Here is a 16,581-nt window from a genome sequence, read left to right as displayed (position 1 = left end):
CTATTTAGGGAAAATTCCCGATTATTACCCTGTACTTTGGGCCTATTGCCACTTTGGTCCTAAACTTTAAAATGCGACAATTCAGTATCCAAGCTTTTAAAACGTGACAATCCAATACCTACCGTTAATTAGTTGTTAACCAGCCGTGAAGTGACATTTGAAAAAGTCACAAATGCCCTTCAAGTGTTATTTAATTTTCTCAACTATCTATAAAGTTAACAACAAATTAACAATCCCAAATCTTTACATTTTCCATTCAAGAAATTGGGATCACATTTGAGTGGGTATTCTGATCCCAACTTTCTTGAATAGGAGAGGCAAGGATCTAGAATTGTTAATTTTTTGTCAATGTTTGGATAGTTGATAAATAAAATTAGATGATACTCGAAGGACATTTATGTCTTTTTCGAATTCCACTTAATGGCTGGTTAACAACGAGTTAACAACAGGTATTGGATTGTTATGTTTTGAAAGTCCAGATACTAAATTGTCGCATTTTAAAGTTTAAGGACCAATAAGAGCACTAGGCCCAAATTACAGGATACTAATAACAAATTTTCCCTTCTATTTAAGAGAAGCTTCAATTTATTAATCAAGACTTTTATAATTTTATATTTTATAACCCATGTTGCAAAGACCGATTGGTATAAACTCAGAAGCCATTTCTAAATTTTTAACTTAAGAGTTCTATAAATTGATTTGAACTTTTGGGTTGAGACCTCATCTTAAAAAGCCCCAATTTTGTTGGAAGAACAAGCATTGATATCCATCTTTAGCAACTTTTAAAATCTTAATACGAATCATCCCAACGGCCCAACCTAAAATAATCTCGGACTTTCATGCTCCATTGGAAGGGCGGGACCTCATCTTGCATAGGCACCTGCCGTGGAATCGAGTAGGATCATATAAATTTACAGAAACGTCCCTATTTACTATTATTCCTTTTTTTACCACAAATTATTATTATGGGTTAATACCCGTACCGAGGTCCGAGACGATTGATATTCCCATAACAATTTAAACGAGTTCAGATTTGCTGAAGATCAACGACCAAAATCCTCTTAATGGCTGGGTTTTAATGGCTGTGGTTCACCATCTACCATGGTGTTTAGGTCGAGTATGAATTTTCGGTATTTTAAGTTGGAGGAAAAAAGGGTAATTTTATTCGTATTTCAAGTGGCTGAAAACAGAAAATGGAGAAATTGTTTTTGCAAATCACGGATCACAAATAGAAAAAATAATTTACCAAAACAATAAAAATAGAAAAATAAGAGGGGGTGACTTCATAAGATGAGCATAAAAACTGAATAGATTCACGAGATTGTCAGCAGCTGAGAACAGTGAGGTATCTTTCTTATTTTTTTGAGGACACGTCGCTCCAGAAAGCTAGTGTGATACAATAATTATACAGAGAAAGAGAGAGGTGGAGAGCTTTTCTAGTTTCTTAGTGGTCAAAGCAAATTAAAAATCGTTTTTTTTTCTTTTACCCTTTTCTCTTTTTGAATTTAAGGAAGTAGTTACTCGCTCCCACTGAGATGATTTCTATTATTTAAAGGGTCACTGTGCTTGGATCTGGCTGTAATTTCCATTTGTTTGTTTAATTTGAGTTTCAAGCTTTTATTCTTGGACCCCTGTTTTCTTCTGTGACATCTTTTTGTCCTGTAATGCAGTTCTTCACGAGGTGTTGACAGGTTTCTATTTTTAAAAAATCTCCTTTCTTTATCCTTTTTTTTTTACTATTCTTATTATCAACTTTGCTTTTTTTTTTTTTTTTTTTTTTATATAGTTTTCCTCGCTTGTTTACTCAGTTCAATGTCTGTGCAACATGGAAAGATCCTCTAGAGCTTTAACACAGTTTTCCTTTCAAACCTTTACCTGTAATTGTACTTCACCCCTTACTGTTTTCTCCATCTGTTGGGCCTATTGAGTGTATCTCTCCATTTGTTCGGTTCTTCTCATTGATCGGGAAATGGGGAGAGCGACAAGATGGCTGAGGGGCTTGTTAGGGTTGAAGAAAGATAAGGACCATAAAGACAATTCCAACGCCGGCGACCGGAAAGATAAGAGAAGGTGGAGTTTTGGGAAGTCAGGGAGGGATGCGGTGTCTACGAGCCAGATCCCAGCTATTATCCCGCCCAATGTACCTTCGGTAGATGCTGCCTGGCTGAGGTCTTATTCAAGCCAGACCGAGAAGGAGCAGAACAAGCACGCAATTGCTGTGGCTGCGGCGACGGCTGCCGCAGCTGATGCTGCCGTTGCTGCTGCGCAGGCGGCGGCGGCCGTTGTGAGGCTCACGAGCCAGGGCAGAGGGATGACGTTTGGTGGAAGGCGGGAAAACTTGGCCGCTGCGAAGATTCAGACTGTTTTCCGGGGGTATTTGGTGAGTGGGTTTTTGATTTCTTTGGAGATTTTCCCCTTATCTTTTGATTCTTACAATGGGAATTGTTTGCTCTCTCGACTGAGGATTTAGTTTTACTGATCTTATTCTGCTTCATTATTGGTTAGCTGAATCTGGGGCAAGCAATGGTTATTAGTATTTAGGTACACTCTTCTTTGTTTGAATTTGTAAATTGTCCAGTTCTTCGTTTATCTGCTTTTTTTATTGTTCTCTTCTTCTTTGACTTTAGTTCCAAGTTTGGAGGTTGTTTATTCAAATTTGGGCTGATTGATTTCCTTTTCCTGTATTACTTTCGTTTGCTCACATTGTCGCAACTAATCAGACCATATTCGACTGATCTTAATTCCTTTAATCTGTTAAAGCACTAGTGGCTAATTCTCTAGTTCTTTTTCTCCTAGCCTACTTCAGTAATTAGATCTCATCAGAATTCATCATTTGTTTCTGTTCGAAACTGTTTCAGGCAAGAAAGGCTCTTCGAGCTTTAAAGGGTCTGGTTAAGTTACAGGCACTTGTTAGAGGTTACCTCGTTCGTAAGCAGGCTGCTGCGACTCTTCACAGTATGCAAGCTCTTATAAGAGCTCAGGCCACCGTCCGATCCCAGAAAGCTCGTACTCTCCACAACAGAGAACACATATCTCAGCCAGAAACCCGACCACCGCGCAAATCTATTGTAAGAATCTTGGGGGGAGTTTTGATTTACAAAGTCCGACACTGTTAGCACATTTGGTACATTAGTAAACATTTCTTCTCAATTCTCGTGTCTTCTCATTTTCAGGAAAGATTCGACGAAACAGGAAGCGAGCACACTGCATCTTTTCACAGTCGGAGGCTATCGGCATCTATTGATCCTGCCACCACCACCTTCGAAGAGAGCCCAAAGATTGTCGAAATCGATACAGTAAGACCCAAGTCGAGATCCCGTAGAACCAACACCTCGATGTCGGAGTGCGGCGAAGACCCAACTTATCAAACGGTCTCCTCTCCCCTTCTATGCCAGATTCCTGCTCGTCTCTCTATACCGGATTGCCGTAATTTCCAGGACTTCGACTGGAGCTTCACTGGCGACAAATGTAGGTTCTCCACCGCACAGAGCACCCCTCGGTTTGTAAATTCCGGTGGGTCCAATGCACCCGTTACTCCTGCTAAGAGCGTGTGCGGCGATAGCTTCTTCCGGGGACACTCAAACTTCCCGAACTACATGGCAGACACACAGTCGTTCAAGGCAAAGGTGAGGTCATACAGTGCTCCAAAGCAAAGGCCAGAGCCGGGTCCCAGGAAGAGGCTTTCACTGAACGAAATGGTGGAGTCAAGAGCTAGTCTGAGTGGAGTTCGAATGCAGCGTTCCTGTTCTCAAGTCCAGGAAGCCTTCAATTTTAAGAATGCTGTAATGGGCAGGTTAGATAGATCTGCCGAATTTGTTAGGGAAACAGAGAGGGATTACTACTTTCAAAGGAGATGGTGAAGTGGGAGATGATCAGATGAAGATGATAATCTGTCCATTTTTTCTTTTTTTTTTTTCCCCTTGTATGTTCTAAACTCTTTTCAGTGTAACCTGTATGAAATATGAAATTATGCGACTATAACACAAAAAAAAAAAAGTGTTTTGTATATTCACAAATGAGATCTGATTTGAATTTCTTTGTATTTGAACAATGAAGGCAATTATGGAGATGGCTTTATTGTTTACAGAGGTGGAAGTGGAACCGTGTTTGGAAGGAAGAAGAATCTTTTGATCCTGTCAAATTGTTAAGAACCTGTACCAGAGTCCAGTCGATTCCCTTTGGAATTCGAGCATCTCTTGTTTCATGTTGTTCCCATTGGAAAAGGTTGGAGAGAATAATCGATTTGCACAAACGTTCAGTCACTGTAAGTGCAATAGAGTTAAATTGTGAAAATGTCGTAGCTTAAAAGAAAAAGCGGGGGATGTGTTCTCTGCATTTGGATCATTGGGTGGTGGTGAAATGTAGTGTAATTACCTATCCAATAATAGCGGAGAGGCGAGGGCCATTTTGCAGAACTCAAGACTCGATTAATCTTGGCCGGGTTCCTGATGGGGGAATGGAGATATCTCCAGTCTCCACCCTCACTACAAATTTGGGCTCGACCTGATTTTTCATGTCGTGGTCTGCCATCTCGACCAGCTGGCAAAATCCAACATGTGGCTTGTCTGCAAAATCCAAAGGCTCAAGGATTTTGATTTAGATTGGTACAGAATATTATTTGGAAAAGGAGGGCCTACACTAAAAAAAAATTAAAATTTTGAAATTTTAAGGTCCATTTGGTTCATATTCAGAATTTGAATCAAAATGGAAATCCATCGGAATATGAATGGTCTATTCTCCCCTCTCCCCACCCATTTAGTTCAGATGAGTACCTGAATTGGGTGAATAGGATTCTCACTACTTAGCTTTTTGCGCTAAAGGTTTGAGCAGCCATATTAATATTCCTTAGAATATATTTATACACAACTGAGCTTAAGTCTTTTTGTGCATAAAAAATTTGGGACAGGATAGTACAAGTGTTAAAAAATAATGTAAAATTTGCTATTTTAGGTTATTAATAGCATAAACAGTGAGTGGGAAGAAAACATTTTTTTTTGGGAATTTGGATTTGCTCTTCTTAGAGAGCTCCACGAACCAACCTCACGATCAAAGCACATTGGGGATATCTCTGGTACTTATATATTATCATTCATGGAGCAGACTCTGTGACGAGCATTCTATGAGGAGCAGACTCAGATTTGTTTTTGGATTCCAAATTGCTGATTGCCCTTGTTAGGAAATAACAAAAGTGAGAAAACTCTTCGTCTACCTCAAATCCTCTTCTCTATGTGCAACGCCCCCTTCCATTGTTATGACAGAAAATTGAAACATAGGTTTCTTTGGTCACTTCAAACAAATTTAATATTTTGGTCTTTCAACTTTGTTTTCCATCTCATAGCCCTTTATTCTTAGGCCCCGTTTGTTTTTTGGCAAGTTACTTATCCAGGTAAATGAAGTTGTTTGGGTAAGTTTTTCCTAGGAAACACTTATTTAGGTAAGTGCATTTACCCATGTTCTTTTATTTTTCATGTAAATAAGGCAATGACTATTTTAGCCATAAAAATCCATTATTAAAATATTCATTTTTGTCTCATTCAAGTGTTTGCAACTTCCCTTCTAAGTGGAAAAGTTATTTATTCACATAGGAGATGGGTATCGCCTAGGAAAATAAACTTTCTCGGGTCCCCACATAATTCTGAAAAAAGAACATGGGATTTTTGGTCAATGGGAACCAAAATCCCATTGACCAACTTTCCCCCCTCTCAAAATCCGAAAAAAAGAACACCCCCTTAAAGTCATTAACATCACTAGTTCATGAGAGAAATTAGAATCGTATCCCATTGCTCTAATGTATCTCCATTGTTTTCAAAAACTAAAAAAAGGATAAAATATGTTAAATTACCAAAATACTCGCATTAATTTTCCTTATTTTCTTTTCCTTGTCATTTTCTCTTAAATCCTAATTGACCCAAAAATATCTCCATTTTCTTCATATGAAACATGCTAAAATAAAAATAATCCGCTAGAATAGAAAAACAAATTTCTTTAAATTCTTAATTCATTTCAGTGATGTGAATGTCTCTCTTCATCTTAAAATATAAAAATTATCCGCTCCCTTCTCTAATAAATTAAGAAAAATTAAATGAATCCTTAAATTTATATCTATTAGAAAGAAACCTCTATCATTTCATCTGAATAATGAACCCAACTAAAAATCTGCAAGACTACAAGGATAAGAGAAATTCAATATTATATTTAGAAAATAGGTCACATTATAAATTGTTAAAATAAATAAAAAAGGATGGTTTGGGAATTTTAAAAAAATTAGGCAGCCAAATAAAAATCTTTTTCAAAGTCACCCGACGAAATTCTACAAAAGGAGGTATTTATTGCAAGGTGAAAGTTCAGGGGGTCTTTGTCACAAATAAAAGTTCAGATTAGGGTAATTCTCACTAACCCCATAGTAGAGGGAAATCTTTGTTGCAATGAAAGATCAGGGGTAGTTGTCATTGACCCCATAGTATGAGGGTACTTTGTAATTGACCCTAAAAAATGTCAAGTTCTCTCGGCACTCTCAGTCTTTGCTTGATTTATGAATTTATCCAGCTGCTCCTGTCATCACAAGACTAATATCTAAATTGACAAAAATGGTCTTAGTTAGAGGAAAAATGACAAAAATGGTATTAATCTCAGAAGACTAATATCTAATTCCTTCTCATCCGGTTACTAGGGGAGGATTCGGGCTGAATACTTGGCTATTTGAGCTTGGCTTGCTAAAACTGTTAGGCTCAAGCTCGGATCGGCTCAAAGCTCGCAAGTTTGAGCTCAACTACAAGCCAAGTTTTTTCTAAAAAATAAAAAAATATACATATAAAAATAATTTTAATATTTTACTAGGGGTGTTCACGGGTCGGTTTGTGTCATTTTCTTCAACCGACCTGACCTAGTTGGTTTACTTATTGACTAAACCGAAACTGACCGACCCTGAAACAAAACTGACCCAAACATGAAGGGTCGGTTTATCAGTTTATATACATGCATTTGCACGTGACAGTATCTCCAAGACAAAACTATTTACAATTCATGGGCAGTTTTTGAACAGTTATAAGTGGGCAGTTTTTGGAGTTAGAGTAAAGGACATATATGCCTTTTTTTATGCCCGTTGTATGTTGCTTAGATAAGGGGTAAAAATGTCTAATGAAAAGTCCAAAAAATGGGGCAATTTGCTCTTTTATTAGAAGTGTAAAACTAATTTTTATTTTATTAAACTAAAACATCTATTTATGTTTAAGTTTATTTCTTGTTGGTTTTTATGTAAAATCAAAATATATATTTAAATCGATTAGTATTTTATGCAAAACTAATTTTTTTGTCAATATATATTTAAATTTAAACAAACTGAATTAAATATTGTACCATTGTTTTATATTTTTATTGGTTTTACGTTTTTAGTTTTTATCATAAATAACCATTTTTTTTTCAATGTTCAAACAAACACAAATAACATATATCATCAACCTTTAACATATAGGGTAGGACTAATTAATAATTACTTATGAAGTTAAACATAGAGGATCAGTTCAGTTGTATGAAAATCGAAACTGAACCGAGTTGTTGGTTTATTTTTTTATACAAACCGAAACCGACCAACTCGGGTTGGGTTGGGTTGGTTTCGTCGGTTTGACATTTAATGTGAACACCCCTATATTTTACATAAAAAAATTAAGAACTATAATTTTTTTTATTATTATACATATCAAAAATAAAAAAATATACATATAAAATGTTTTATTTTGCATACGAAAAATTATTTACTATTATACATAAAAAATAAAAATATTATATATAAAATAAAAACTGTTTATTACATATCTTTATTTGTATGCATGTTTATAATAAAAAATATTTATTTATTATATTAAGCTTGCGAGCGTCACAAGCCAAGCTATACTAGACTCGAACTTAACTCAATTAGCAAATAAACCTATATATCAAGCTTGAACTTGACTCAAAGCTCAATTTAAACCGAATCAAAATGAGCCTTTTACGAGCTGAGCTCGAATAGCTCGTGAAAAGCTCTTCTCGTGGCCACCAGGGTACAGAATACAATTTCTTATACTCATATTCTTGTATGGATAAACAGTAGTGAAGCTTTTGCCAAGTGCAGAGTTACAGCGCCTCGGCTATAGACTATAGATGAAGCCGCTTGTATCGACTTAAAATTCGATAAATAAATATGAAAGAAAAGAAATTCGATAAATAGATAATATTTTATTTTATCGAAGAAATTGTCAAAAAAGAGAAATTGAAAGCTCTTGCTAGTTGCTACGATCGAGATAATTGGATGGGTGGTGAAGACATGGGTGTTACTGGTTTCGCCCACTGGGTTCTGCATTCGTTATTTTAGAAAAGAGAGATTTACGGCAGTATTATTATAATATTTATTGTAAAAGCTAACGTGATAAATATTATTAACTTTACGAAGATTTAGAGGGCTGCAGTTTTTTAGGTTACCAATACCCATAATTAAAGCAAATCAAGGCTTTGAAAGGTTGGGGATTGCAGTGGATTAACTCTTCCTTTTTTTTTTTTTTTTAACATTTTTAATTCCATGGACTTCAAAAAAGTTAGGATCGGAACGGAACGGAAACATAAACAGTCAAACAGATTAAACAGAAGAGAAGATACCAATTTGACCTCCGTAACCGTAAGCCGTAAGCCCGTAACAGAAACAGAATGAGAATGGCGTCGTTTCAGAGTCTGACGATACAGGAGCAGTGACTTGTGGCGGGAAGGCCCAGTTCCAAAAATTTTCATTCTACGTGGAAAAGGAAAACGACACCACTGCTTCTGCTCTTTGCCATTCTATTCCAAATTCCAAATTCCAAACACAAGTGCCCAAAAACTGGAATAAAGGTACTCTGATTAACTTTACGATTACTTTTATCCTCAATATTCCTGATTCCTGAATGCGCGCGGAGAGAGGTGGGGAGGGAGCTGAGTTACAGAATCAGAATGGTCTTCGATCGTCTTCATTCTTTCCTCACTCTTCAGTCTTCACCTTTTGTTTTTTTAAACTACCGCATAAAAGAATCGATCGAACGCACTACCTTTCCGATTCCGAAAGCCAATCCAAATGAAGCAAAATTATTATTGACTACCTACTTCTGCTGTATCTATAGATATAACAAGTAAAAACTAAAAACAATACTTTACACTGCTGATTAGTTAACTAATGAGGAGACATGTATTAATATAAATTAGAATTTGATCCACTCAGATCCGTCAATGAAGGTCAGTGAAGTAAAAGGCTTGGCCTCAGCGTCGGTGAGTTCTCTTGACCATGAAACTCTTCCCACGAAACTTGCTCCGGGTCCCGTGCATTTGTATTGTCCATAGAATACAATCCTACAACAATATTTAATTAACAAACTGCAGGGGTTTATCTGAAAGGTCTGAATGAGTTGGACAGAATTGAAGCTTGCACCCTTTTCTTTTTTAATTTCTTTATGTTAGTATAAAACTATGGCGACATTTGGTAGGTCTGTGAATTCCGACTCCTGCACTCGACGTTTCAAGCTCATGTTAGACTGTTCAGAGTCTGGCACAGGGGAACTCAGAAATCAGAAGTGGCCTTCTGCTTCAGGTCGGCCCCACTCAGAAGTCAGGTGTTGGTGGCGGCCACGATGGGGCGGTGGTGGTGCCAGGAACCTCAATTAAATATGCTTGCTTCTTTATGATTTTTTTTTTTTTATTTGCACTTGTTGAGAAGTAACTATTACTAATAAGAGATGGCATGAGAGAGAGAGAGAGAGAGAGAGAGAGAGAGAGATGAGACATACATTTGTCTGTTAGGGTCTCCCCAGTTATACCAGTCTTTGAGAATGATAATATTGTCCATATAGGTATAGGCAAAGACGACCCTGGAGAAGGTACCCCATGCCCTCTCAAGATAGAGAGCTCCTGAGCCAGTGACCCTACAGTTGACAAATGAAAACCCAGTGTCTTCTAGGAGGCTCATCCTGCTTTGGGCAGTCACAGCTCCATATTTCTGAGCTATTGCGTGCACATTACATCCTGTCAAGTAACAAACGTGACCATAACAACCATTAATAGAATAGTAACTTTCTCATTGGCCTTGGCCCTTGGGCATTTATAACGCCCTTTCCATTTCAAATACACACACATGTCATATAACAAAAATGCCTACAAATGCACTTAAATTAGGTTTAATTAGGTATTCATATTGGTATCAATGTATGGCATCCCCAGGCCCCAGGCCCCAGCTCATCGTCTGCATCTTTAAGTTGGGCTTGAACTCATTTGGGCCGTAGCACACAATTTATTATGGATGGGAGATGCTCACATGGGTTGGGCTCAAAATATAAAACAATTCAAGCCAGTTGGCCTAGACTTGTGAAAAGTTGGTGGGTGTGGCCTGTGGCTGTGGGTCGGGTCCAGAAATTGCATATTCGATAACACTAATTGAGGAGCTGTCCTTTCATTAATATTTTATTAGTAATGAAACTGATTAGGTATTAATGGTCTCTATACAAAAAACAAAGTATCAAACTTTATTGCCGGGTCTCTCACTTTTTAACTAAAAGCAATTGCACAAACAAACGACTTGTCATATTCCGGTTGTTAGTTAAAAAATAAAATAAAAAACAAAATAGATGATTTGTTTTCAAGTTAAGAGATTATGCTAGAAAGTGAGAATCTAATATTACAGGATCGATTGATACAGTTAGAAAAGACATGAACTCATGAACATAGAGAGTAATGATGCAAAAAATACGAGAGACTAACCTCAAACAGTGAGAGACCATTGCCAAAGATGAAATTCACAGAGCCTTCAATGTAGCAGTCTTTGTAGTAGTGTCTACCTAGATGATCATAGAGTGTATCCTGTGCGCCCAAGAATTTACAGCCCCAGAACGCTGCCGTATCTCCGGAAATTCTGAATGCTATTGCTTGCTTTCCAATTGCTCCCGGTGGCGGTAGGGGTGTTGTGTTCTGCACCACATATTCATTCTCTCAGAGAGAGAGAGAGAGATTTCGGGGTGGTGTGGTGTGGGGAGAGGTTAATCTTAATGGAGTTTATATATATAAATCTATTAAAGTCCTTTAGTTTTACCTTAAAAGTAATGTTATTAGCTATGAAATAAGGGGAATTCACGGCAAAAGTTGCAGAACTGAAGGTACCAATGGGTCGTCCATTCGGCCCAGGTGTTTGAGCTGTGTCTCCCCATTGGACAATTGTTTTATCCGCTCCTGCTCCTTCTATGGTTATGAAGGATTTCAATGGTGGTATATTCACTTTCTCCCTACAAGTTTCATATCATGGAATCAAACCCAAGTTAGATTTTACCAGTAGTTAGAATAGAACACAAAGAAACAGAACAAGAAAAAAAATGTAAATATTGTATTTGAGCCAGACCCGTTTTCATGGTATTTGATCAGATATCAGATACGTAAGGACAGAGCAACAAACAAATGCATGCAAATGGCTCCGTTCCATGAAACTCCAGTGTTTTCAAAATTTTCAATCATATTGAAAAAGAAAAGAATCAATCCCATCAGAATTAATATAGACAAAGTTTCAACTCTCATGATCAATGAGTGGAAGCAGGCTCGATCAATTGGCATAAAACAAAACAAAAGAATCAAAACGCAGTTTAAAACTGTATACGGAATCAAGAACTCAGTACTCACGTATAGACTCCGGCATTGACCTTGATAACAACCCTCACAAGGTTAACGGATGGAAGTGAATCAATGGCATCTTGAATCGATGTAAAATCTCCGGCAACCGGGTTTTTATGAACAGTAAGAATATAAGAAGGGAAGAGTTTGTTCTTTGCTGTGGAGAAGAGAGAGTGTCTGAGGCTTCCAACAAATGTGACCCATTTCATGAATTGTTGTTCTGCCAACTGGGTATTTGTCATATTGGTCGATAAGCTCGAACCTGCCGACTTCCTTGGTCGGATACCATTGGTATGGCACAGTGTTTGGCTTGAATTTATGAGAAGAAGGACAACAATACACCAAGTATGTTGAGAAGTCGGCATTGAGATGGAGAGCTGGGAAGGTCGGAAGGAGAAGAAGAAATGACTAGTGTGTGAGAATTAGAGTTTGGTTCATGAAGAGCATTTTATAAGCTTAATTTGTCTCTTCTTTTAGGTGGAATATTGACAGATGTTCAAGGCCGACTTCCAGTTTGAGAATACCGGCTACAAGCCTACAACCTTAGTTGATAAGACAAGAAAGCAGGTGGTGTTTATTAGTTGATCTCCGCTTTTGTTTTGGTTTTGGGTGGTGGCTGATTGGGTTGCTGTGAGGGGGTCGGTCTCTCCATGTTTGTGTGTGGAGGTGAATATATTCAAATTGGATCATGGGGACGGTTCCGCACTTATTTTAATATCAAATTCAAACCATGCGCTTACATGCTTTTCCCTCAAGACCGTCAATGGTGGATAGCCTAGAGTAAGCATCAAGTGATGATCATCGATCTGGTCGAATTGTTTCGTTCTGTGCACGTCTACAGAAATGGAGTCAGCCGGGCTCTTAATGTAGATTGTGGAAGTCTGGGTGTTTTAGGTCCAGTATAAGGATTTACAAGGGAATCTTATTTGTAAATGATTCAAATGAAAACGATTAGTTTTATTTATTATTGTTAAGCCCAAGAGGCTCCACCAGATCATCAATTTATATTCCAACAATTCTAGAACAAACTAGTCCCCTGACATGTGTGAACAACCGTGTATATGAGACCACACAGTAAGTAGTGTTGTTCGGTTCACATATAGTTTAAAAAAGTGGTATACTAACCATCCCTTTGAAAATGATTTTTTTTTTGAGCCACATAATGTAAAACAATCTGTTAAACTCATGATTCTATGGTTCAGGTATACATGTACTTTGCTTAATTTTTGATTCTATGATCATCAAATGGAGACACTATAAAGCGAAAACCGACGGCCAAGTGGTAGCATGTTGGGGGGCGGGGCGGAATTGTCAATTGACGAGTTGACCTGGTCCTAACGAGCTATGAGCTGACTTGGATCTAATGAGCTGATATAGGCATACTAACTATCATGTGCACACAACGTGTCAACCAAGGGTGTGACAAGTGGACTGAGGTCCAACCACATGTGAGAATAATAAACGTGTTAGTTCTTGGATGAAACCCCTTTTATATAAATAGATGAATCCCCCATTCATTTGGATACAATTGAACATGGTAGTACGCTAGTATTAACAAGGCATGCCGAACGCCTTGGCATAGAGGTGTAAAATGAGTCATGCTCGCCTGTGGATTGTGGGTCGTCCTAAGCCGCGTCGCCCTCCCAAGAGATAATTTGGGGGGCCGGCTCGACACGACCCATGACCCAAGCCCATATGCGCTTGTTCTGAGCCGCGGGCTGTAGGATGTGCTGTGGGCTTGGGCCACAAGCCGAGCCTTAGGCGTGGATTGAACCAGGCTAGACTTTTTTTTTGTTTTTTTGACATTTTTATTTTTTTATTTCTTTGCTAAGTAAAACTAAAATATTTAATTTTTCTTTGAGAACTATTTGAAAAAATAAGAAATCTGACAAAGAAATGAATGAACATGCAAAAGTGTTGGCAAATAACCACATGCAAATGCATGGGGTCGAATAAGAATTTAGATAGATTTGGTAGGTTGGAATATTTAGGTTTTACATCAGTTTGGTTAGGCCAGGGTCCTTGTTCAAGGTTGGTCGAGGGTTAGCCTTTAACCCCACATCCAACCCATCTAATTTATATACATGTTTTATTAAATAAGGTCAAAATTATTTCAAATATATTTTATAGGAAATAAGGGATTTAATGGGTGAGGAGAGATGTTATAGACATTGACTTTTGGAGGAAGGAGGGAGAATTAAGAATGCTTTTATAAGAAAGAGCAATGGTGATTTTGATAGAGAAAATTAAGAAAAAAAAAGAGGGGTTTCATTTCACATGTATGAAGGAGGGAAGGGAGACTCCCATTAACGTCTGTGGTGAGAGAACTTTGTTCTCCACACACTCTTTTATATGTAAGGAAAATCTATGATACTAGAAAGTTATAGGACCCGTTTGGTGTGTCTTTTTGTGCGGTCTTTCGGTTGTTTACAAACCGGGTAGATCAATTTTTGGTTTATTTTTGTTTATTTTGCGAAAGATCTAGTGGCCAAAAGCCGGAACACCGAAAAGATATGAGAAACCCATTTTGGGAAGCTTCAAATGAAACTTTTTGCATCTTTCATGTTTTATTCTTGCACGGCAAGACACGTAAAGACATACGAAAAAATGTGTATCTGCCAAATTAGCTTCAAGCTGCTCAGATCTTCATGAAAAAGCTCAATGTGTCTTTTGACTGTCAGAGCTACCAGAAGATCTTCCGAAAAAGACTTGCCAAACGGGCCCATAGTATTGGAAGAGCATTGACCAATCAAAACATGTGAATTGTGATAAACACCACCCGATTGCTCTCATCTTTCATGATATTAATTGATTAAATTAAAATTTTCTAATATCATGTTCTTTCGATATCATAGTCAAACCCAAATGTAGGCCGGGGGGTTATTTATGGGACAGGTGTCTAAAAATTTACTTGGTGCGTGCTTAGTGTTCATAAGAGTTGTGTTCATAAACAAACCATTTTGTTGGTTCTTAAGACATAGATTAATATTATTGATTCCAGAATCATCAATTGCAAACAAATTTAGAGGTGAAAATGGATCAGATCATGATCCAATCCGGATCAGCTTTGGATATCTGACATCCATATCGGATTCAAATTCAAATCAATATTTATAAGATTCAATCGGATTTTCCAAAGTTTCAAATTGAATCTATAATGTATCATAACAGATTTAAATATACTTTGATTTGAATATGATCAAATCCATTTGCATCCCTTAAATTGTATCGGGTTGAGTTTGGAATTTGTTAAATTTTCAATTCTCCTTAACCCTAACCAAGCTCAAGGTAGTTAAGATTCTTCAATTCGGTTAACTACCCAACTTGCAACCCTAAACAAATAGCATATAGAATGCTGGTTATGTTTATGATCCAGATGATAACAAGAATACGACCATGAACTGAACACCCCTTAATGGGATGTTTTTAAAGTAAATGGAAGGGCAGGATAAAAATAAGCTCAAAGGCTCCTACAAGTGCTGCACTTATATGCACTTTCATTCAGAGACAAATTCTACATTGTGACATTTGATGAAATTTCATTAGTTGGTCAAATTTTGATAAATTTTCATTGATTAAAATTACCCCTTAGTACAAATAAAATTGAATTGCTATTTTATTCAAGCAAAATCTTATTTTGCCCGGGGTAAAATTGGAAAGCATGCCATTTAACGGGGTGGATGAGTGGTTCATAGTTATTTTTTCACATTATGTGAAAAAAAAAAACTTTTTTTTTTGAACAAGCACAACTGCACAACTAAAATTTTATGAACAAAGATGGTTTAGTTTCATCTTTGTTTTGTTTCCATGCATGCTTGAAAGAAACACAATTAAAAATGGGCCTTGTTCGTGGCAATAGGCCCCATATATAGGTCGCCCCACACATTTAGGGGGTGTTATGTAAATATTCATTGTGTCTTTTTTCTATTTGATTTAACTGGTCAAAGAAAATTAAGAAAAATGGGATGGTGGGAAGGAAATAAAAAGAATAATTTAGAAAAATAAAAGTAACAGGCAGGGGTACAAAAGGATTGGACCATGATCTGATCCGATCCTATCCGAGGTCTGATCCTATATGGTCGAATTTGGATCACCCCTGTTTGGGATCTTTGGATCGGATCGGGTTCGAATCACCCCCTATCCGATTTGATATATATTATTTATATCTTATTTTTGTAAATTTGTTATATTATTTATTTTTTATAAAAAGCGTGTATATATATGATGGGAATAATTAAAAAAAATACTTATACTTTTTGTTTAAATATGTATATTTTATTTTTCTTTTAATAATTTATTAATTTTTAAAGAAAACAAGTTGGATCGGATCAGATATGAAGATCCAATTTACTGATAGGATTTGAATTCAAATCAAGGCCTATCAGATTTGATTGGATCTTTGAATAGGATCGGATGCGATATAAACAGTGTCGAATCGGATTTGGATATATCCAATTCAAATTCGATCTGATCCATTTGCAGCCCTAGTAACAGGGGTTGTTAATTTGAATAAGCGCTTCTTTTTCTCTCGATCCTCAAGATACTTAGAAGAAGTTAGTCGTAGAGCCATTTGACATGGAGAATAGTAACATGGGTCCCTTCTGTTTATATATTAGTATTTTCTTCTAAAATGCAGTCAGATTCATCAAATTGCTTCCCAATCAATTCAGTTAACAAACTGAGTGCAACATGGACATCTTTTTAAAACCATCACGGTGCACTGTCTTCTTCTGCAGAGACCACTTCAGGGAACAGTGGAGTGCAGCTGTTGATACTGGAGGCCATAAAAAAGTTCTAGAACATGATGAAAACATGTTGCTCCTCATACCAAGTGTGAAAAAATAACTTAAACCTTTTGTCACATTTTCTATGCCGGTCACACTTGGGCTATGTTTGGTTTGAAGGAAAATGTAGGGAAATTTATACAAGATTTCT

At 37.0% G+C, this 16,581-nt stretch overlaps 2 protein-coding genes across 2 annotated transcripts; one reads left to right on the top strand and one right to left on the bottom strand.

Annotated features, from left to right (window-relative positions):
* The first annotated feature begins 1,029 nt into the window (after positions 1 to 1,029).
* On the top strand, positions 1,030 to 4,016 carry LOC148842497 (protein IQ-domain 26-like). Its single transcript, XM_088956914.1, has 3 exons — positions 1,030 to 2,380; positions 2,859 to 3,068; positions 3,174 to 4,016. The coding sequence occupies exons 1-3, from the start codon at positions 1,970 to 1,972 to the stop codon at positions 3,858 to 3,860; spliced, it is 1,308 nt and encodes a 435-aa protein (XP_088813040.1). The 5' UTR covers positions 1,030 to 1,969; the 3' UTR covers positions 3,861 to 4,016.
* Positions 4,017 to 9,200: 5,184 nt separating this feature from the next.
* LOC148842496 (putative pectinesterase 53) lies at positions 9,201 to 12,014 on the bottom strand. Its single transcript, XM_088956718.1, has 5 exons — positions 11,656 to 12,014; positions 11,078 to 11,267; positions 10,746 to 10,956; positions 9,783 to 10,017; positions 9,201 to 9,348 (listed from the first exon to the last, which is right to left on the bottom strand). Exons 1-5 carry the CDS (start codon positions 12,009 to 12,011, stop codon positions 9,201 to 9,203), a joined length of 1,140 nt encoding a protein of 379 aa, XP_088812844.1. The 5' UTR covers positions 12,012 to 12,014.
* Positions 12,015 to 16,581: the final 4,567 nt, after the last annotated feature.

This window comes from Nelumbo lutea, chromosome 8, assembly GCF_056320005.1.
Source record: "Nelumbo lutea isolate HS-2025 chromosome 8, American lotus-T2T, whole genome shotgun sequence".
Lineage (NCBI taxonomy): Eukaryota > Viridiplantae > Streptophyta > Magnoliopsida > Proteales > Nelumbonaceae > Nelumbo > Nelumbo lutea.
This window is presented reverse-complemented; position numbering and strand designations above follow the sequence as displayed.